The 24,295-nt window shown below is 37.7% G+C and overlaps 1 protein-coding gene across 1 annotated transcript in view; it reads right to left on the minus strand.

Annotated features, from left to right (window-relative positions):
• The window catches only part of SLC6A11 (solute carrier family 6 member 11), a 68,300-nt gene extending 44,964 nt beyond the window's left edge, over positions 1 to 23,336 (minus strand). Inside the window, exons 1-6 of the mRNA XM_010217313.2 lie at positions 23,086 to 23,336; positions 22,406 to 22,636; positions 18,975 to 19,109; positions 18,650 to 18,790; positions 17,485 to 17,575; positions 3,791 to 3,923 (exon numbers count right to left, since the gene is read on the minus strand). Of these exons, the coding sequence (XP_010215615.2) occupies positions 3,791 to 3,923; positions 17,485 to 17,575; positions 18,650 to 18,790; positions 18,975 to 19,109; positions 22,406 to 22,625 (720 nt within the window). The 5' untranslated portion in view covers positions 22,626 to 22,636; positions 23,086 to 23,336. The remainder of the gene's footprint in view (positions 1 to 3,790; positions 3,924 to 17,484; positions 17,576 to 18,649; positions 18,791 to 18,974; positions 19,110 to 22,405; positions 22,637 to 23,085) is intronic.
• Between the last annotated feature and the right edge of the window lie 959 nt (positions 23,337 to 24,295).

Consider the following 24,295-nt stretch of genomic DNA (forward strand, 5'->3'; position numbering starts at 1 on the left):
GATAGTTTTCAGTGATCCTTTCCGGCCCATCACATTCACAAACTACCAACACTGTCAAAACGACCAGCTAAGCCAGCTTCCTATTATTGTCAGTAGGCCTCATCAAGATGTCCCAGGCAAACAACCACATGTTACTGTTTTCTCCAACGTCCGACCTTTTAATACACAGCTTGCTTACAGTTTCTTGACAAATTACTCTTGCATGGCCCTTCACTACATCCAATTGAGCAGATCCAACTAATCAGTGGGACCAAATACTAAGGGACAACTCAGCATTGGGAAAGATCACAGATAACAGATACAAATGAATTTCAAGCAATTGAATACATAATTCAGTAATAAAATTAACTATTGGAAAAAAACACTGTATGTAGGAATAAAAAAAAAAATAAGAAATCACTCCTGTTGTGAAAAAAGTTATCTATAGGTAGAGATTGCACCAAGAATTGTGAAATCTCTATCCTTAAGAGTATTTTTATTAAAGAAGCGCTAAGCAAACCAGTCTGAATTCAGTGTACACCCTGCCTTGAGCAAGTCTAGACAAAGGATTTCCCAAGGTTCCTTCCAACATGAACAATCTTGTGATTCTGTAATTCTATGGAACCTGCCCAGTTAAAAGTTAACAAGATCAGGTCCAGATAGAGATATGTTGATGCATTCAAAAAGCAAGATGATTGAACAGAGAGGCAATGAACTTATGAATACGACAGAGTTGTACAATGCCTTTGTGCAAATCTATCTATGTCCTCGCTTCAAAAGAAACTGGACAGAGCTTAAGAAAATGACAATTGAACAGTGCTGGGAAAAGGTTGCAACATCACTGTGTCTCAAATGCTTCCTGTGGAGTACAGCTTGATGCTAGATTTAATATAGTTAATATATTTAATATATTAAAATATTAAATATTCATAATCGGAGTAGTTATGTTAGCACTAGCCGGAGAAGGATGGTTTTATTTTATGACAGCTTTTAAGGCTTGGATTTTTCTTTTCACTATGTATTAAGATGAAGAGTAAAAAGAGGAAAGGCACAAAGCTCTTGAATATTTCACTAAACTGTTAGGCAAACACAGCAAATTTCTCTTTCATATATGCTCCCTTTCTCATCTTATCTGCTTCCTCTCTCTTTCCCCTTCTCTCTTTCTGTTCTGGCCCATAGACATATTGCTTTCAAAATGCTTCTGAAAGTGATAAAAACCTAAGTAGTTTTCCACTTTGATTAAATGTGTTATTGAAATTACTCAATTCAACCAAAATGTCAAGGAAATTCAACATGCTACTTTGAAAACACTTTCAATATTACCAAAATAAAAATCTAGGAGTGCCGTAAATATCTCCTGAAAATGACTACCTGGTCTCTGAATCTAGTGCAAAAAACAAGTTCAAACACGAACCAAAAGTGCAGCTAAGGCCACCATTCTGCCATCATTATTTCAAAACATTTTTTTCATTTGCAACATCTACAAGACCAAACTGCTATATATGCTTTTCACCAGTCCAGGGAGATAGTGAGATGACAAAGATTTTTAGTGACTTTGGCTGTAATAAGAGATATGAAGGAATATTGAAATTCTTAAGTCAATCTGACAAAAAGGGAAATCTATTTACAGCAAAAAAAAATACTGGAAACCAAGTGCAATGTTGCATATTCATCTAGTAAAAGTATCCTTTACCAATTACAGAGCAGAACTGGAGACAGAAAGGACCCATATTGTCTATGAAAGGTCCTTATTACTGCATGTTCCTTGATAAGCAGTGCATCCTCTGCACAGAGGGACTGCTGACAGCTGCAGTATGTCCTGAGGAACAGAAAGCCACAGGAATCTACCTATCTGCATCTGCAGATTTTTTATTTTGATTGAGACACTTAGAGCAGAACAGTGGGTACTAAATTCTTTATTTTTTTCCTCAATTTTTGTTTGAGAAGTACCCACTATTTTTGCTGCCTCTGTATCAGCCTGCTTCAGTTAATCTCATCAGAAAGGCAGCTATCAAAATTACATTGATCTAAAATAAATTGTATTCCACCTACTAGTAAGCTGAGGTTTCAGCTAAGCGATCAAAAGAATGGTCTCTCAAATAGATCAGCGGCACTTTAATTACCTCCGAAAATTAGGAAAGGGGTAAGGGTTCAAGTTGAAGAAATATGGTGTGCTATGTACATGAAAACCAAGAGAAGCTTAAATGCAAATCACAGAAATGCCAAATACAAAGTGTATCTTCCCTGTGATCCTTTGAGGCTCTCTCTGTCAGCCACTGATCTGGACAAATGCTGTTTAAGTACAGTTTTGCACCGCTTTGCATGGCATGCACTGTGTGAGTACACGCATGCACATGTATGCACGAGCACACACCATGTGTTTTTTCCTCTGCCTTTGAGACGAGACGTATCTCAATCTTCAGACATTCTTTTTGACAGACAGAAAAAGTTATTTGCTCAGCTTCATTTCTTTACTGCCAGCGGTAGCTCCTCAGACAACTCTAAACCATTTCTGTATCTCCCTGGTGTGCACACTTCAAAGGCATAGGGGATATTTATCTTGTCATTTCCTTATCTCACCTTTGCTTCTTTACATTTTTGGCTTCATTTTTTTTTACTCTTCCCTCTAAACTATTTTTGGTTTTTGTATCTCTAGACAGTTCTTAGCATCTTTTGTGCAGTGAGTTGATAAAAAGAAGGGTTGCATAAATCCGTGTGCACAAATGCTCAAATGAAAAATGCAGTTCCAGATTGACTGACACAGTTAGCAAGTAGACACTGAATTCACCAAATAATTTCAGCCAAAACTGAAAGGAAGAAGGATTTGCAGTTGACAAAGCTGAAAAATTTCATTTTGACATTCTCTAAATTAAAAAAAAAACCATTTCAATCACATATTATTTATAAACGCAGCCTATAGAAAAAAAAAGAAAAACACAGTCACACTTAAAAACTAAGTAATAAACAACTCAAAATTAAACAAACAAAACATTTCAATCCACCCACATATTTCATGTGCTATTTAGTTTCAATAAGCAAAAACAGTGTTTTTTTCTTTTTAGACCCCTCCAGAATTATGATTATTTTTCTCTCTCAGCTTAGCCCACAAATGGCATGCTTGGCAGAACTATGTCTTGTACTACTCTGGGGGCAACCTCTTTCCTTAAAGTAGTCCCTCTCTGGTGGATATTTGGTATGTGAGAGCATTCACTCTGTAAATTGCATGGATTACTGGATTTTTTTCTAATTCATCCATCTTCACCTCTCAGGTTTTTCACTGTTCCTGCTTTTGACATTACTCCTTAAATTGTAGACAATTTAAGGATGACAATTTGTATTTTTTCCAGTCTACTTATGCTTCTGAATTACATACTTTTATTTCCTAATTGTTACTTGCATTTCTTAATTCCCTCAGTCTACACGTGTAATTTGTTTGTGTCACTGGGATTTTCAAATCCTTTCAATTTAGAATTAAATTCAAACTTTGCATACCATGAGCACAGAAATCAAACTGACTCAGCATCAGTTTCAAGATTCGAGAACTCATAACTTGCATAGAACATTAAATTAGCAAAGAAATGAGACTCATCTAGCATAATTAGATGGAAAATATTGACAAAAAAAATCAAAAGAAACAAAACAAAATGCAGTATGACTTATTTGCAATTATGTTACACATCTTCGGTATTCCAAAATACAGCTACTTAAAACAATGTAAGGCATTTAAAATTCTACCATTGTCAATAAATGTAAACAGTAACACACAGGACATGAGTCATACTTCAGCTAATGCACAGAATTTTAACCTTACCTTTCCAGTTGACTTTGTTCCTTTCCAAATGCAAAAATAGCAGATAGTCCAAGCAGCTAGAAGGCATAATGCAAGTTCCCAGCGAAGATTCCCAATGTGTTCAATTCCATCGGATATAGCAAGCACTCTGCGTCTGCCAAAACAAAGTAAAAAAGCCAGAGTGAAATATAAAACATACACCTACGAGACACAGGGATGAAATCAGGGAGATTCCTACCTACTGACTACTAGGGATTTACCACATTATAAAAGAAAAATCTGAAGGAACCAGTGGAATATTCTCACAGGGTTTTGCGTCGGGTTAAAACTGAACAAATAGTAGATTTTTCCAAGTTGGTGAAATAATTAAAAAGATTTTAAAATACTTAGTATAGCAAGTTTTTATTTAAAAAAATGAAAGCAGCAAAAATCTCAAAGTAATTCTGCTTGCCTCAATTACAGAGAAATCATGGACAATCAAAGCAAAACACCACAGTAACAAGCGAATGATTTGAATTAATCTTTATTTTTAGCTTGCAATATTCTTCTATGAATGTCATTTTAGATGAAAATATTATTTAAAAGCATTTCTTTAATTGTGTCAAGCATTATGACATTTTTCAAATGGATCTTATTTAGAATGTAACATTAAAATGCCATTTTTTAAATTACACTGTGAAATGGCATCAACAAGAACAGGTGCTCTATTTACTGTTGGTTGAAAAGAAAGAAAAACAAACAAAAAACCCAGATTCAGTTCTGAATATATGCCCTAATACCCCTCCAACTCATAGTCTGTACCCAGAAAATTTACTAGAGGAGTAAACGAGACAGTTAAAAAAAAAGAAAAAAAAAGTTTACTCATACTCTTAATGTTTTGTAAAACAGGAATTGGAGAACAGAGAAATTAAGTGACTTGCCAGTATTCACACAGAAAGTCTACAAAACCAGGCTTCATCTCTGCACACCTCCTGAAATGTGTGCAGCATTTTAATCATGAGAACTCTTTATTTACTTTCAAATGATTCTCTTACCCAGAGAATACAATGTCATTTCATACCATTTAATGTTTATTTTAAATAAAATTACTTTGTCTGTAATTTTAGTGTTTTTTATCAGGCTGTAGGTTGCATTGCATAAAGACAATAACAGTAAAAAGAATTTCTTCCTGTAAACTCTTCAGTTTCATTAATTCCCTCACAATTTTTCAATTACTCTAAAATAAACCCTATAGAGAACTAAAAGACTTTTCTTCAGAAAGTTGAATTTCCCAGAGCAACAAAAGTATGATTTAATTTATATATTAAGATAGAGGTTGATAAGGATTTGAAACCCTGACATATGTATAAGTGCCTCATGATCTTCAAGCAACAATCAGTCATTTGCTAATCTTATATATGAAATAACTGTTTTCAGTCATTCAGATTTGTCTTAATCAAATCTGTGTAGGACTGGCCACAGTCCTTCCATGTGGATGCACACGGATGCACACATTCTATCTACATTAGTGTGTATATATATAAACACATCCTTCTAGCATCAAATTTACATATCTTGTCCAAAGTTTTCTCTGAAGTCTGTATTGAATGCTACTTAGCCTCAGAGACCAAAGGGTTACACTAACTTGCTTCCCTGAGACACTGAGAAGACTATTTAATCAGTATTGTGATATAGTTAAAGTCCTAGAAAAAAGTAGCACTCATCATAGTCTGGAACATGTAATTTTGCATACAGCTCTGAAAGCCAAATGATATATGATTACCATATTGGTATAATTTATCACTGATATATAAATTGTATATATTACCATATATGTATAACTAATAAGCTAATACAGATTTTTAAATTCATTACACTAAAATGTATTTATGTTATCATGATAACTATTAACACAGAAAATACCCAACCCACACAAGTTACACAAAAGAGGCTACTCACAGACATCCAGTTATCAGCATCAATTTATTCTGCTCATACTGAACACGCATCTACTCTTGCTGTATTTCTTCACAAGAGGTAGAATTAAGGTTGTGCCAGTAATGTACATTCAGCGTATTTTAGCTGTAACTGTAGTGTCCTTTATGCTCTCTTTAAGAATGCTTACATCAAGTGGCATCCTCTTCCTTATGAGGTTTTGAAGCAGCAGACTCCCCATGTATAAGTAGACTTCCTGTGTATAACGAAGACTGATACTTTCACTGACTGTAAATAGAAGGTGCACTAGGGCTCAGCACTACCAGGGAGAAATCTGATCTTTCACTTTTCCCCACCAGTAGATGGAAAATGTAGGGGAGTTCTTTTACCTGCCTCTAATGATGGAAAACAGGAGGCTGGAGATGAGAGCAGCAGCTGGCGCATAATGTTGAGAGTGAAAAGATCTAACCACTATCAAGTCCTTCAGCTGGCCCTATAGCTGTTGCAGACCTTTTCTGTCTTCTGTGCCTTCCAAGTGGTACAGCTCCTACTCCTGGATTTGACATGTATTATAAGTTCCTGTTCAGTTGAAGCAGGACAAAATTTAACAGATAAAAAGAAAAAACATTTCTCTAGACAGATTTGTCTTCTTACTTTCTAATGAATATAAAAAAGACTATCTGTAAAAGTTATTGCCATCATCATTTCCCCTTTGGCTACTAACCTGGTTTATTCTGCAAAGCTTCTGATATCATTTAGTTAGAGAAAAAAGTGATCTGCTATGGAACAGAATAAGCTAGCAAAGAGTTACAAAGAACATAAAGAACTGACATCTAAATGCAGAAAAAAAAAAGGAAAGAGATAACTTTTAATGAAGGATATGAGTTAATCAAGGTGATGTAACATTTTAAATCTACAGTCTAGAGATAAGAATAACATCACTAAGCTACAATTATAGCAAAAGACTGATGAAATGGATACTTAAAATTCAACAACTTCTATGCAATTTGACAGGTGGCATCATGCTGAATTTAACTTAGGATGACTTTTCTACAAATTGTCATCCAGAAAGAAAAAAACCTTCCAAATCTTAGCTAACCTTAGGGTGTTGCTTTCAAGAGAGCCAAGAACAAAACTGGTATAACATGATTTAAAAGGGTCTGGACAATAAAAGGCCAATCACTGTATGGAGAGCAGGCTATGGATAACCACAGCGAAACCACCCTAGGATTGAATACTCCATCACAGGAGCCTGGTCTCCAAGCAAGGAGAAGACAGTTTCAAAGTGGTCTCTGGACTGCAGATGCTGTGAGGATTTTCAACCATTTTATTCATTTTACAGGCAGACTAAAAAGCCTCACATTATATATGACTCACTCACTCCCCCGATTAGAGGGCCACTGCTTCCTTTCAGAGCCTCCTAGATCCACAGTCTTAAGCTAGCATTAAGATTTCCGCAGTTATGAAAGCAGATATTAAAGCAGAGCACATGAAGGAAGTAAATTATGCACGTTATGTAATTTATATAGATTGTGGTGGGAACAGGTTGTGAATGCTCAGTGGTCACTGCAAGGTATTTTTTCCTGAACAGAGGGCCTCATCATCACCCAAAAGATCTCCTAGAAAAATCTATGTGGTATAGTACAACGAAACAATGGTATCCTGAGACAAGCTGCAAACATATGGGGATTCTGTATTCTAATTATCAGGTCATATTAAAAGCCAAAATGAAAAACAGTGCTTTTCTGATGATGCAGTAGTTAGGTAACTACCATAACTGACACCTCAGGGAAGCCACTCCAGATAACTGACAAAGCTAACACAAACTGAAGGCCATACTTAGTAGCTCTGATACAATTCTAGGCTTGCATTTTGATACAGTTGAAGTGCTGGCGCTTGTATTTGTCTGTGCTAGAACTTTTCATTGTAGGAAAATATACTGGGTTCTGAAAGATTAACTAATTCTGATTCTTTCAATCAATGATAATGTTCACAACCACCATATACTTAAAGAAAAAAAAAATCAAGACTAATTCTGACAGAATAAAGCCCAAGAACCTATGAATCTTCTGTAACTGCCAGTTCAACAAACTGGCAGTAGTTGCAAGTAACCATTTCAATTACTATAAAATTTATTAAGATCACGGGTTGTTAAAAGCCATTATAAGCACTGCAACTCCAGCTATGCTGGGCGAGTTTGCTAACAATAACTTAAGACTGCGTGAAACTTTGCTGTAGAAAGGTCTAGGCTTACAATAGGGCCTGAAGAAGCAAATCATTAATTCTCTTTGTACTTTGGTGAAAACAGAAATAGATTTTTGTAAAAGCATTATGATTGGTTGGGATTTCCCTCCCCTCCCCCCCCCCCTTTTTTTTCTAAATACACAGCAGTTCAGTTTCTTGAGTTGTCAATAGCTTGTGAGACAAGACAGATGACTTGAACAAAATACTGAGGGAAATAAAGATACCTTAGATACCTCTGTTTGGACTAGGGCTAATTTAGGGCCTACAGGTTAACTCAAACCAGAGTAAAGTTTTTAATTTAGTGGAAGCAAAACATTAACTCTACACAGGACATTTTGCCTCTAACCGAAAAATTAATGTTCTTCTCAGAATTAACTACAGATTCATAACATATCTTATACCTAAAATACCTGCTATGTTTGAAGTTTTCATCACCTCAAGCTACGCATTTGCTTGACTAAATGGTGATGAAGAAAGGTTTTTACTTGTCTCTTCTCGTATATAACATAAAGGGAAGTGATTAAGTAAATATATTGAATTAATAAAAGATAAATTCAGGCAGAATCATAGAAAGCTCAAGCCATAATATCAGCTTAACCATCAGAAACACTGCTGTTTGGCCACAGGGTTTTTAAAAACTAATCTTGGTACTATCACAGCATTATTAGTGCAGTGTGGCTTCATCCTGACCACAGCATTAAGTACCGAATATTATAAGTCAAATGCTTACAGCTTAACTTGAATCAAAATGTAAGCGTGAATAAAACAAACAAACATGGACAGGGTAGGGAAGAAATTGCAGATATGAGCAATTCCAACACACCTAATATACTTGAGAGTAACTATGAAATAATACCCATGGCAAGAAGCTACAGAGCATGCTCTAAGTTCTGTTCTCTGTGTTCCAGGAGTGGACTACTGCTAATGGTTACTGCTGTTCTTCCAGCTTTACGATTAACATCTCTGCACATATATATTTTAGCAAAATCTTTGCTATATCTTTGGAAAGATAAAATCCCGTAAGTATTGTGGAATGCATTACATGCTTATTGAAAGTGCTTTTAATTTGCTTGTGAATGTGCTGAAACAGCTTTCAATTTTGCAGTTCAGGCCATCTGAAGGGAAGATGGGGTCCTCCATCCTTGGAATTGATGTGGGGGACAATATTATAAGATAATTGCTACTTTTGACTACTCAAAGCTGAAGTGTATGTAGCCTTTTAAACCAAACTTGATCACTGTTATTCTGAAAGCTTCTCCATCCACAAGGACACTCTTTTGGGTCACGGTAACCACAGCACATTTCCCATGGGCCAGGAGAACACATTTTCCTGGGAAAAGGAGTCTTTATTAAAGCACTCCAATATGTGGGGTTGTAGCAGACCCTTGATTAAAAGGAGGATTTACTGCTGCCAACACACTGTTGAAAGGAATGCATCATGGTACTTGTTGCATTATTTCATTATTTGGAAACTGAAGAATTCTGGTAGATTCTGTCTATTTCAGGAAGGCCCCTTCACAAACCCTTTCTGATTTAAAGCAGTTTCCAAGATATTTTTCTTTTACAAAATATCAGAAGAGATGAGGTGGGAAGCAAAGGGAAAACAAATTTGTGCGAAGCAAAGGGAAAACAAATTTAAGTGACTAAACAGGAGTGGTACTGCTGTCCAGTGGCCTCTTACCTGTCCTGGCATGTTTCTTTCATACCTATGGATTTTTCCCACCTACACTGTATTTACCTTATGAACTGTGGTATTTAGCTCCCTGCACAAAACATACAGATCTAAGCATTCATGTTGAACAGCTTTCCCATCATTTCAGCAGAGAAGTAGCTTATTTCTATGTTAAGGTGAGTTTAAGTTTTCCAGCAGAAAATGTGTTTTCTAACTCCCCCCTTTCTGTCTCTCATTGTACTTTATGCATTTGAGTATTCTCCAATTTCTATATATATTATCTTGGGTATTGCACTTCAGTATTATGCGCAAATAAACGGTCTCCATTAACAAGTATCAACAGGGGCTATTTCAAATCATTCACATATGATCTTTTCTACAAAAACACAATTTCTATGTTTGCCAACACCTATCTTAACATACCAATCATTTTTTCATATTAACCCAACACTACAAATTCCCAGTAGTATACAGTAAAATAAGCGTTTTATGAACTACATCTGGTCTGAAACAATACTGAAGGAAGTATAAATGATATCATTCCAATTAACTAGAATAACAGAAGACAGATTTTTTTTCATGGCACACTCACAATCAGAAAAACAAAACTTTATTATTAACCAAAGTGTCCATATCTAGCGAAGAGGTGCTCAAAACATTTTAAATTTCCTTTCCAAAACATACTTTTATCAGAAGACTAAAAATTTCCATTATAACAGATACACATGTATCTTTTCAGAATTCCATTGATGGAGAAGAAGTTTTATAACTGGTATCAAAAGTATTAATGGAAATTTTTGGTTGCACCCAAAACCCAGGCATTACATGACAGTCAATGCTCAGTATAGACTTCTTCAGGAGTCAGACTAAATCCCTCCAGACTTCCCATTCAATACACACTAGCACTGCATACTTACTATATGAAATGTGGGGAACATCAGATGGAACAAAACACCTGGAGGACTAGGAGTTACGGAGACTGGAAGTCTCAGCCGAGGTGAGACTATCTGGACAAGAATGCTGATCCTTCTCAAACTAGCAGTCAAGCAGAGGGAGATGAAGAAAGCAAAGAGAGGGAGGAAGAATAGTTTGGGATTAGCTGGGCAAGGAATCTAGGGAGAAAGGAAAAAATACTTAGGAAGATAAAACTGGAGAGCAGGTGGCATCCATTCTGAGAATGGATGTGAGTCTGTGGCATCTGAAGATGCCATGTCTGTGGCATCCGACACAGATGTTATTTTGGCTGGACAAAATGACCAGGGCTAGAAGCTAGAATCAATTCTTTAACAAGAAGTTAAAGGCAGGTCAGAGAACAACCTGTCCAGCCAAACAGATTAGATTATGTTGTAAAATAAAGAAGAGATAGCACCTTGACATATATTTGAGAAGGGCAGGATTAGATACAATCCTGAGTAGGGATAACAGATTGGATAGCTGTGGTGAGAGCACTGGTAAACTATATGCAAGGAAATAATAAATCAGCTGAGGAGGTAAAAGACAGGAACTGAGATAGCTCACCAGTGTCCTAGGAGAATGCTAACATCTAGGTTCCACCAAAACTCATCTGATAAAGTGTCTGGACCTAAGATGAGAAATATGAGAAGTGAAAAGCTGATTTGCATACACAGGGGAGAGGAGACTAGGACAGGGAACTAACAAAAACCTCACCCAGCATCCTAGAAGCCCGTATTTATAGCCTTCCTCTATCTAAAGACACGTAAACTTTCCTACCAAGAGAACTCCCTACCTCTCAAACTTGCTCCCATTCTGAAGTATGTGGATTCAGAAAAGGCTTTTATTTTCTCCTGTTAACACTATGTATAAACTACTAAATACTGAGTGGCATGAAGACTGGAGCTGGATGGTCTATTAAAGTGACAGAGTAATCTGCCTCAGTCCTTCCTGTCTTGGAATAATCATTTCAATCTAAGCCCCTTAAATAGGCACTGAGAAAATGATTCTGTAAACTTCTGCCTAAGGCACTCGTCTAAGCAGCAGAACATCTGGATCCCAGTCTAGAACTCCATGGTTATTTAATCTTATATAAAGGATTCATATAGGTTCAAGAGAAAAAGATGAAAACCCTCTCCCACACAGGACATTTCAAGAAAGTGGAACATATCATCCTATTTCTTGCATGCAGAAGATAACTTACCTATGTCTAAAGTGAGACCTCTACATACTGAGTCACTGGAAGAAAGGAACTAGAATATTATTGCATTCATGAATTGTTCCCTTAAATTTCATGCAAGTGTACAAGATAAAAAGTTTTGTTTCATTTCAAATGGAAATTACTTGTGTCAAACAAATAGTATAGTGTCTTCATCTAAGTTTTTTAAAAAAAAAAAATCTTAGCCTTTGGACAAAACTGACATGCTGATTCACTTTGTTTCTGAACCAAAATTATTTCCGCAACTCTAGAGAATCTAGTGCTAAGCAATATGAAAAATCTGCTCTTGGTCCTCTCACATTAAGCCCTTTTAATGTCTCTAACTTAGATCCCCTTATAAGAGAAAGAATAATCTGAGTTTACAGAGTTTTTGTGAAAGAAAAGGAATGTGGAAATAATCAATTTATGATTGCAAAGTTAGACACCATGAACACCCCAAAAAACTTGATAAAATAACTTCATTAGCAGAGCAGCAATTTAGTAATACTGAGAATATAAAAGACAGAATAGAACAAAAAATAATAAATAGGTAGACAGTGTTTCCTCCCTATCTGTCCTCTAGCCAAAAGGAAGTAGTTCTGTTGAAAAATATTACAGTAATTTAGCCAAATATGATCTTTTTCCTAAGAAGCTGCATTAACATTGAATTTAACTTTGAACAGATAACTTTACTTTTAGTATTTCCTAATAATCACTTGATTTTATAACTCTTGTCATTTTTTTTCTGCATAATAAAAGTATTATGTGAACTGCAGAAGATAAAATTTAAAACCAAGTTCATTTCCCTAGTTTAGCATCTTATTAAAACACCATCTTTCCAGCAATATTATGAAACTGGCTAAGCATTTTGAGACCTATCCCTATCCCTTCTTTCTGCTGAAACCAGGCGAAGGCTGTGGTTTCAAGGGAAAACCAGATGAAGAGCTCATGTGAATTCAAACAAAAAGCTGTTTTCACACGGCCTCCTGTGAACTGAGCAGAAATGAGCAAGTTTGGCACAGCTCAATGTTCTGCTGCAAGACATGCACAAAGGGCCTAGTTCTGAGGGGTGCTGAAAGTCTCTGGGTACTGAGTACTGCAGGATCAGGCCCAGATTGCTAATGACTTTCCATAGGACAGTGGGGATTAACTGCAATATGACTCCTGCAGTCATTTGCAACCTGAATGAAAAAGAAAAAACTCTTTTTGACCTTGCAAGGAAAAGGTTTCTGCCGTGAACAGAGCCTTTTCTTTTCCCTAGACAAAAAAAAAAAAAAAAAAAAAAAAAGCTAGGCTTTACTTGAAAATGCTGAGGATGTGTTACTCCCTCTAGAGAATGACAAGCTAAGAACTAGACTTTCTTTAGTAGAGGACTATCTTGTTGCTACAAAGCCACTAAAATAAACTATTGAGGTGGAATCAACCTCAATACCATGTGTCTTCTCCCCGTCCAGCCCCCTTCCCGGGCACTAGAAAGCTCGAGTCCCGGGCCACTGTGACACACTGAAGCAATAGCAATCACACTGGTGCACTCTTTTGGCCTCCCCTATAGTTGCCTGACAATTTCCACAGCTAGGAAAGTAGGTGGAATAATGGAACAGAATAACAACTTCTCTCTACTCTGCCTCCCAAGAAAGCAAAACAGCCTAATGGACAACTAGTCATCTTTCATAGATGTTCTTTAACATATCTAAAATGACTATTATCTCTATTATTACTGCAGCTGTTACTAGCTTTTGAAGTTTGGATGCAAAAATTACATCTGCCATACCTCAAAAATATAACCTTTTCTTCTTACATAAATCTTTACCATGCTATCTGATTATGACAAGAGAAACAGTAAGTAAAACATACCATAAACATGGCAAAGTGGACATTTCCTGAATACCAACAGGAAGTGAAAAGGGAAGTTTAAACCCTTGCCTGTCTTTCTGAGGAAATCAGCATCAGAGAATTTGAAGGATAAAAACTGTGAAATTTGATCGGTTAAACAGATTACCTTAGAAAACTGTATATTCAGATGATATGTTAAACTTATTGAGGCCATGGTTTACAAGGTCTTCTTAAAGATGTTTAAGAAACCTCTCATGTTTCTGATTTTTTTTCCCCAGAGTTGTCAATTCTGTTATCTTTAATCACAGAACGCTTAAGGTTGGAAGGGACCTCTAGACATCATCTAGTCCAACCCCCCTGCACACGCAGGGTCACCTAGAGCACATGGCACAGGACTGCGTCCAAGCGGGTTTTGAAGATCTCCAGAGAAGGAGACTCCATGACCTCTCTTGGCAACCTGTTCCAGTGCTCTGTCACCCTCACTGTTAAGAATTTTTTCCTTAAGTTCCTGTGGAACTTTTGATGCTTCAGTTTCTGGTCGTTTCCTCTAGTTCTGTCAGTGGCCAATTAATCAATTAAGTCTGTTGACTCAAATGAACTCTTAAACATTCACTAACAGAAGTAAGCAGGAAAATGAGTAAAAAGAGTCTAAACTCCCAGATTTTGTCTACTGTACCTTCAGCAGGATCAGACTCTTTGTATAGCTGTACAGCTACAGATAAGTAGCTAGTTACAAGCTAACAAAAAAAAGATATACTTTGAATTTTGAAGTCTTTGCATGCTTCTGAGTGTAACAAGAGAAACAGAGCAAGCCATAGGGCTTGCTGTCAACTAATCTCTCCATCGAGTGGGGAAAAAATTCCATCCAAGACAATAAGTGGGCCATCAATCTCTGTGTGAAATTGCTAGAGAATGTCTAAGAATTGGAGGAAGTGAGCCTATACCTGACCCTGTAGCAAGGAAACAGCAGCCTCTGTGCATACCTGAGGAGGGGCAATTCCATTAGCCAGCACGCAACAAAGGTTCCGTAGTACTGCAAAGCATGCTCTCAGTCACCACTGTGCTTGGGTGAGCTGCTGTTTCGCTCTAGCAAAAGCTTTACAAGTAGCCAAAGACACAGAAGAAACAAGCTAGAAATAAATCAACAAGAGGGGCTATGATTTTATCTGCCATCCTCACACAGAATGAGGACTTGCATTTCTTTCAAATCACACATTGAAAAGGCTGAGTCTTCTATAACTTGGATAATGGGGAAGATTTAGCAACACTAGTTCAAAGAAAAACAAGGCAAATCAAAACAAACAAAACATGCCTCCTTTTCAAAGCTGGAAGTAAAGACATTATGGGCTTAGTATGTTCATACACACACATGCATATGAAATTATATCCAACTTTTGCCCCTCTACTAACATCTGCTGCTATTTAACTCTGCCAATCTAGCCTGCAGATAGATAATGACCTGCAAATCCCTATCAATAATGCGCAGGGACTTGAAAGAAACACATGACACTAAAGAAAAATGCATTTCTGCAATTACTGAGTCCTCTCCAATTTTCCAAAGGTTTGGAGTCTCTGTATTTATTATTATTATTATTTTAATTCTTAAGATATTGTGAATACCCTAGAAGACTGCAGTAAGGTGATCTGGTTATCCAAGGAAAAATAAGTATCAGCTAGACAGTTATGGATTGCACTATTCAGTTTTATAGGAGTTGAGACCTCTCATATTATGCAAATAACATCATTATTCATAATAATTACCATTATCATTCACAGATTATCCCAAGAGTAGGTGGTAGCAGAGAACACTTCCCCAGCTTACAGATTCCACACTAATTTTACCCTGTTGTGGCTTTGACTTAGAGAGTTCCAGCTGTAGTTTAGACATTGCAAAGAACAAAATGTAAGGGAAGTTTTGAATGCTGTGGCTGTTCAGAAGAAAACTACTGCCTCCCCCTTCCTTTCAGAGGCATTAAGCTAATTAATCGTAAGGGACTTGGTCATTACACAAAAATTCAGTCCTGTGACTGGTTATCATAGCGTTGAAGATTATCACACACTAGCTGTTTGATTTCTGGAAATAATAATCAGCTTCTGTGCCGTGCAATCTACCCCATCAACTTTCTTTTACTACTCATTGCAAAAAGACTCTATTAATAAAATTCTAGGTCCTGACAATAGAATTTGTAAAGCAGCAAAACAACACTGAGAGAACAGGAATTCTATAGTATAACTTCTAGTTTACTACCTACTTTTTCCGTGACTTGCACTGCAAGTTATATATACAGACCTGTACTGTGCAGTTATATGTTTGATATAATATGACATAAAACTTCATTCTAATCTGTTCATTTCAGGTAATCATTTTAATAGAAAACTAGTCCTGATCTTTTAACAGTAAGATTCCCAAGCCTGCTTGTCTTCTTTCCAACTAATTTATGTCACATGTCTTCTAAATTTTGAAACCATGCAACACTGAACCTACTTAATTTTAACAAAGCAAACATCATCCTCAGCAGGACAACAGCACATTTATTCTCCAAGGGTGGAAAGCCATGCAACACCAGTTTTACTTTGACAAGAAAGCAGATGATAATTCAAAGGGACCTAGACATGTCGGAGAATTGAGCGGAGAAGAACCTCATGAGGTTCAGCAAGGACAAGTGCGGGGTCCTGCATCTGTGAAGGAATAACCCCAGGCACCAGTGCAGGTTAGGGGTTGACCTGCTGGAAAGCAGCTCTGTGGAGAAGAACTTGGGAGTCCTGGTTGACAACAACTTAATCATGAGTCAGCAATGTGCCCTTGTGGCCAAGAAAGCCAATGGGATCTTGGCCTGCATTAGGAGGAGGAGCTCTGGTGGGGCTCCACCTGGAGTACTGTGTGCAATTCTGGGCTCCCCAGTACAAGAGAGATGTGGAACTTCTAGAGAGGGTCCAGTATAGAGCAACAAAGATGATCAAAGGACTGGAGCATCTATCTTACAAGGAAAGACTAAGTGAGCTGCGCCTGTGTAGCTTAGAGAAGTCTGATCAATATGTACAAGTATCTTTGGGGAGAATGGGGCCAAACTTTTCTCGGTGATGGCCAGTAATAGGACAAAGAGTAACGGGTACAAATTGAAACACAGGAAGTTTCATCTCCATATGAGGATAAACTTCTTTCCTGTGAGGGTGACAGAGCACTGGAACAGGCTGCCAAGAGAGGTTGTGGAGGAGGACTCCTCTGGAGACCTTCCAATGCCACCTGGATGCCACCCTGTGGCTCTAGGTGTCCCTGCTTGAGCAGGGGGGTTGGACTAGACGATCTCTAGAGGTCCCTTCCAAACTTAACCATTCTATGATTCTGTACACATGCATCAATTAAATATAACAAGAAGCAAGCCTGTCATCACAAAAGCAGCCCCTATTTTGTCCAGACATTATTCTCTTTCACTAGTCTAGCTAGAAACCTGAAGAAAGGAGACAAATAATGTTCTAGTTACTGTTATAGCTGAATAATGAAAGTAATGAAATACAGAACCTGAAGTATCATCCAGCTCAAACAAAGATGCAGTTCTTGAGAGGAAAACATGCTGAAGAAACAAGAAATATTTTAAATCAGTCACTTTTTTTCACCTCTGCCTCTTCATTAGCATGAGTTTGACATTCTTCCCTTCAGCAGCAGGAGGCAAGCTCCCAAAGCAAGTGGTACACTTTGTTCTATGCTCTTTCATAATATGGAATTCCTTTCCTTGCATCCTAAAAGGAGTTAAAACTCTCATTCTCACCCTCCTGACTATATGAGAAAATTTCCACCTGAACTCAAATCACTAAAAGGGTTGAAGGTGTCTAATTACCTGTAAATGATCAAAATATTGGAACGTAATCAATACTCAGATCAAAGGTAAGTTTAGGTGCACTTACTCCCAGAATTCCATGACTGGAGAAGTGGCATTTTGTAAAGAGACTTGACTGCAGTTGCTCATATTAAGTTTTTGAAACTCCACGCAGTTATCTACAAAAGAAAAACAAAAAAAGTTTGCTTTATGACATATAATTTCATTTTTTATTGTAGTATATACACCCATTCTGTAATAAGAAGGATTTCTAAACCCTCTAAAATACTACAGCCACTACGTATATAGCACAGTGTATTTTGATCACCAGATCACAGACCCATCCCAAAAAGATACTAATGCTGTATGATACATTCTCCTACACCTTCCACATGCAAAAGGGCTTTGAGATTATTTTGGGGGAATTAAGACATACTACCGCTCCAGCAAATGCTTCAATGCCCAGTAGCAACAATTAGCTCAGGAAACACTGCCAGCAATAAGTTTCTAGTTTGCCTTAGTATGGCAAGCATAAAGTCAATCTTTGGCCTATCATCTCTAACAGAGAAAGAAGATCACAGTAGCTCAGCATTGTTGACATTTACTATTTGAACAACAATCAACATTGGCTATGGTTCTTTAAAGGGATACCAAAAATGATACTGGAGTCTTCCAGACTTAGTGGGTCCAAGGCAAATTCCTTGACATAACCCCAAAAGACTTCAGATAGAAGTTTAGGTGTACTCAAGGAACATAATTACCAGTAAATAGAAGCCATAAAAGATAGTATAGTTGGCACATGACTTGAAATTGGACAGGAAAAAAAGGCAAAATATTAGGAACACAGAAATGAAGGGCATTAGTATGCATTCCTTCCTATAGGATTTTGTGATCTTAAAGAGCAGTATAGCAAGTACAACGCCTTAGATACATTTATTGATGAGAAGATAAATGCAGACCCCTAAACTGTAACACCTTATGAGTACATACTTAATCTTTGATATAAAGGGCTATTTTGCATGCAGTAAGGACTATGTGGCTAAGTTTTCAGTAGTAGCCTGATGCGCATCAGTAAAAATACAATTTTTATTTATTCTTATTTTTCCATCTTCCTCTCCATTTAAACTCCTACCAATTTCACCCAGAGTGAAAAAGCATGATTGTAACCTGTCATGATGCCATCTTTTTGCCTTTACTCTTGTAGCAAAGATATGGGAAACAATTTAGAGTAATAATCTCTATTGAGGTCATACCTGTATTCCATTCATGCCCACAGGTAGCCCAAGGAAGCTCAGTAGTAAAGCAGTTAAACAGATAGAAGATAGCCCATGCTAAAATGATGATGTAATATACATTTAAATGTGCCTCTATAACTTGGGTAGCATATCCAATGCCTGGAGGGGAAAAAAAGTGGATAGGGATACACACATGTACAAAGAAATGTTTTATTTTTTCAGGTCATTTTAAAAAGCAAACGCTCACTATTTTATGTCCTATTTTTAATCTTGATATGATAGCTTTTACTTTAGTTTTGATTTAATAACTTCTTTTGCACTAGAACAGAGAATTCTTCGTTACCTTCAAATAGAGGGCAAACTTTCCTCCAGCATGTAATACCACCTTCACTAGTAAACTGTCCCAAGGCTGTTTCCAGGAAAAATACTGGTATTCCACAGCAAATAAAGAAAACCACATACGGGATGAGGAAAGCACCTACAAGCAAACATGAGGGGGTATTGGTTACAAAGCTCCTTCACTGCTTAGTTAAAATTAATTTTCTTAATAAAGGAGGATCGCTTGCCAGTCAACTCACAGAAGATGTGCTGAAGGAGCAGAAAATGCTTATAATTCTCTAAATGTTGCAAACTAGCTTTTATGCCAGTATTGAGGGACTAAAAAGATCAAATCCAAAGTTCCTCATGATAGATTAAATTCTGCTCATATTTCTCCCAAACACAGCGAAAAATACATTCATGTTCAGCCACACAATTCTGCTATGATTATTCAGTATTTTTATTAAATGCTGACAGTCAATTATAACATAGATGACTAGTACGATTCAGTGCTGAAGAGCTGTACTGTATAAGATATGTTTCTCTTAATTTATATATAGCAAAAGTATAGCATTATTTCATGATTATTTTACTACATATGGCACCTACAGAACATGCTGTAAAGTACGCAGAGAAGCACACATACATGCTAGGCAGAATGTCACTTACTAGTGGAGGTGCAAACCTACTAATAATGCAGTTTTTACTTACTCTGTTGAGAACTGAACCTAAATAACAAGGAATGAGATATTAGCCATTCTACTATTAAGAGAACCAGTGAATATGTAAAACCAAAAGAACTTTTTCCTCATTCCCTGGGTCCTCAGCTTCCCTGATGAGTCAAAGGATGAGGTGTAAACCAAGTAACTCAAAGTTTTGATTGAAATAAGAGGGAAATAAATAGGAAGAGGAAAGCATAAAATAATTGTCTTTTTTTTTTTTATACTTACACCAATAGATAATGTTTAACCAGACTAAAACAGCAAAGCACTACACAGAATGCACAGTGGTATGCAAACAACAAAGCATTAATTTCCTAATTAGATTATGATAGCAAAGGTTAGTACAAGATACATAACACAGCGTATCCAGGCCTACTTGTTCTTCAACATATAAACCCAGAATTGTTTAATATTGCCTCTAAATTATACAATTACCCTGTGCCATTCAATTTCAAATCAACACAAGATGTGCTAAAATGACAAGTTTGACAGACATTGTTTTTCTTCAAAGAGAGTATTTTACAATACTGTCCATTGCCGCACACAGCAGTGGTGTTCAAAAGATTAATTCAGCCTTTAATGATAGCAGCATATCTCTTTTAACTAACATTATCAAGAGTTAGTTAACAGCAGCCTCTGTACTACTAAATCTCTATCAGAATCTTAGCCATGAGCAAAATGCTTCCAAATGTTTTGGGAAAATTTCTACAACTATGTGGTAAACATGGATCATATCCATGATCATAAAAAGCATTTGTTTTAATCACTTTGACTTAGGCAACACAACTAAGCACACCTCCTTTGCAAAGTTCTATGTAGTATCCTCAGGACCTGCAGTTTCTTTCTTTAGACCCTGCACATAAAGAGATCTTTTCATGAATAATCTCTTCCTTCAACCAGGCAATCTGCCTGCAGCTGAATCTCAGATGTATCTTGAATAATACATATGTATTTCCACAGAGAAGGGAATACATATATCTAAAACATGACTTCTCCATAGGATGTGCCGTTTAAAATATACATAGTGATGTGAGAACTGCTGGTCAACACAAAATCTAGCTTGGCCCACTTGTGCACAACTCTAGCCATATCTGTTCAGTTTGAAAGTATTGACTTTGACTACTTTTCCATCACTGATATACAATCAATATACATCATGAAGATGAGAGATCAAGCTACTTTGCAAGCAGATCAGACACCAACAAAAATGTAATTCAGTATATTTAAAGGAATTAGAGTTTTATGAATAGATTACCAAATGCCAGTAAGAAAAAACTAAAGAAGCTTATGTTACATATTATGACCTGAGAGAGAGCACAGACCTTGGAAGTTCCAAGTTTCTGCTCTTTTAGGATTGCTTCCACACCTGATTAAGTTATTTCATAACTACCTCACATTTCTCAACATGATACTTCACTTACTACCTACTAGCTTTCACTGTTCACATCTGACAAATCAAATAAGCCCAACTTAAGTCAAAATCCTGCATGGCATTCCAGAAGGTAACAAAAGTGGAGCTGATGGCAGAAGATCATATACCAAGAAGTCAATGGCAAATGTTCTATGTCAGGATACGCCAATTAAAATATATGTTTATTCTATCTAAAAATATGTACTGGTGATTGAATATGATATTTAATTAACTGATTTTTCAACAAGTCAACCAAACACAAACGTGTTTTTTTTTCTATTTAATGCTATACATTTAAAAATGATAGTATCACATTTTAAACAGGCTACCATATACACACAACTACAAATCTTCAACACACACTGAAAAATTACTTCTCATGTTTTTCCTTCACAAACAAGGAAAAGTTTCTCTGCATGTTGCATCCAGCGTATTAACATTTGCATACTAAAATATTACTGGGCAGCATCATTCTTAGGAAAACATGAATTCTTGTCATCTTGGTTTCGCCTAAGTATTGAAATATAAATAAAGAAGAGGCACCTACTGTGCATTAGTCCTTAGAAACTGCAAACAAAACAGGCCAAAACCATCCCTGGGTTCAGACAAGCATGCCTAGTTTTGGAGAAACAAGGCAAAGAAATTTGGCACTGCACTGTTGGCAATCCAACCTGTTAAAAAACAGATCTTTGTATATGAGCCACTGAATACATATATTTACACTGCATCAGGCCTTAAGTGGAAGTGCTGAATCCAGTTCACAGTATTTCTGAACTATTTTTTTCTTTCCTCACTGCTACTTGAGTACTCTTTTTTGAGTAATAGAGAGCTTGACATCTTCCCCCACTCTAATGTAGTGATTTGGGGAGTAAATACTAAGCAAGGTACAATTAATTAAAGGAATTTTTATATGGAAAATAGTAACATTTGTAGCATTATCAAAAATACTGTTCATCTTCCCTTAAGAATGTTGTTTGGAAAATAAACTGCTGCTTTCTTTTTCCATACCCAGCAAAACTTAAGTATGGGCAGGTCTGTATTTATATGCAGAAGAAAACACAGTGGAGTCTATTTTAACAGAACACTTCTCTTATAGATCAAAAATTTTACAGCCAAAAAAAAAAAAATCACAAATGCGAAAAATTTTTGAAAGGAAACCCCACAACAAAAGGGGGAAACAGGAAACCATGTTTCTTCTTACTTCTCAGTTGCTTAATGTTTCCTCATCTACATATACACTGAAATCTTGAACACTTACCTTTTTTAACTAGTGCAAAACATCATTGCAAAGCGTTATTAACTGTTTATAGGATGCCATCTTACCTCCACCATTCTTGTAGCAAAGATATGGGAATCTCCATACATTTCCCAGCCCAATAATCTCCCCTGCCACAGAAAGCACAAATTCAATCTTATTGTTCCAGTGACCTCTTTCATGAACTTTCTTATCATTGCGGTGAACGAGGTTTGTACCAGGGGCTTCTGAGTCCAAAACATCTTCTGGCTTCCCGTTAATTATGGGAATAGTCTTTTCAGCTGTCATGACTATTCAGCCTGAAGGAAGAGACAGACATACAGACATTTTAAAGCATATCAACCACGAGGAAGTCCTGCAGGATATCTTTGTCTTCAAAATACTTATTACCTACACACAGTTGCAGGTGAAAGCAAAGGAGGCAGTTTTGTAGGGCTAGAGAAGTTCTAAAGAAAGAAAAAAAAAAGAAAAAGGGGAAAAAAACTAAGAAGCTGTGTATAGGATAGAGGAAGGGTTCTGAGTTAAGAGACAGAACATGCTAGCAAGATACTTAGGACTTGGATAGTGGAAGCTTTCAAAAACATTTCAAAAATCCACCCCCCAGCAAGGATCCCAACTTGACTAACCTCACTAAAGACACAAATCTCCTACACATGCACACAAACAAGGAAAGAAAAGGATGTGCAGAAGGTAGACTTAATAGCTCCTGGCCTTCCTGAAACAGTAACAGAGCTCCCAGATTACTCACCCAGGGCTCTGCCTGTGCCTGCGTGGCTCGGAGAGGGACAGGCTCTCTAGCCTTGTTCTCAGCTCCGAGTGCACGGCTGCTCTACGCTCTGTTGCACAGGAACACGGGACAAGACAACCACAGGCAGCAGAGGCAGGCAGGGGGAGGTGGGTGTGAGGATAACGAGGAGATAAAAAGCCTTGTCCTGCTCTGCAGCTGCCACCTTCGCCCAGCCAGACAGCAGGGATAGGGTGCTCCCCACTCCCCGCGTTCTGAAGCCGGAATCTGCAAATGCTCAGCCTTCCCCAGAGCACTGGTATAACACCCACCTCCGCCCAGCTCAGGCTGTCCCACCAGCTCCCCCCTCCTCCTCTTCCTCCTCCTCCTCCAGCCAGCATCACTGCCTAAGCATCCCCAGGCTCACTCCCCCCACCCTGCGCAGAGCAACCAGGGCCAAGCAGCCGACAGGACTCAGCCCTGCTTTTAGTATCCTTTGCCTCCCCACCTCCCCCCGACCCCACGCGAGAAGGAGGTGACTTGCATGCAGCTTGCAGAGGAAGAGCTGCCCGAATGTAGCGGAGAGCAGAGTGGCGGCGCGGCACAGCAGCAAAATCTCTGCGCACCTGCCGGCCAGCTTGCTGCAGTGCCGGGGCTGAGCCCCCGTCCGTGCCGGGGGGAGGCTGGCACAGCCACCGCCTGCACCCTGCCTCCCGGCAGCTCTTCACCCCGTGCTCACAGGCCAGATTCATTTTTGTTTTTTTCCCCCCTATCCAGGATTGGCAGTTTTAAAAAAAGCCCTCCAAGGCCAGATTACTTTAATTTTGGTGGAGGGGGCGGGGAGAGAAGAGATATACTCGATAGAGGAATATTTAGAAAGTGTAGAAACAATGTGGGCGCTTTCTAGGTACACTTGCAAAATGCTGAAATGGCCCACAGCACTACCACCAAGAAATCAATTATTCACTTCTGCAGCTTCTTCCTGGCAAATAGGAAAACACAACTCAATTCTTCAGTTCCAGATCTTCCCTCCAATCCCCTCAATTTCAGCTAGCATCACCGCTATTTCACTCTGTAGCCCCAAGAGATGAGCTCATGAACACTCTGTCTCTGAAATTCTGGATTACATTTAAGCATGCCAAAGGATGCTGTTCCAGACACAGTGTATTCCTACATGCAAATTCTTGCCCTCTCTTGCCCTGTACTTCTATGGACTTCTTCCAAAGCCAGCAAA

This window comes from Tinamus guttatus, unplaced genomic scaffold (genome assembly GCF_059628265.1).
Source record: "Tinamus guttatus ecotype Peru unplaced genomic scaffold, ASM5962826v1 Tinamus_guttatus_pri_ptg000169l, whole genome shotgun sequence".
Taxonomy (NCBI): Eukaryota; Metazoa; Chordata; class Aves; order Tinamiformes; family Tinamidae; genus Tinamus; species Tinamus guttatus.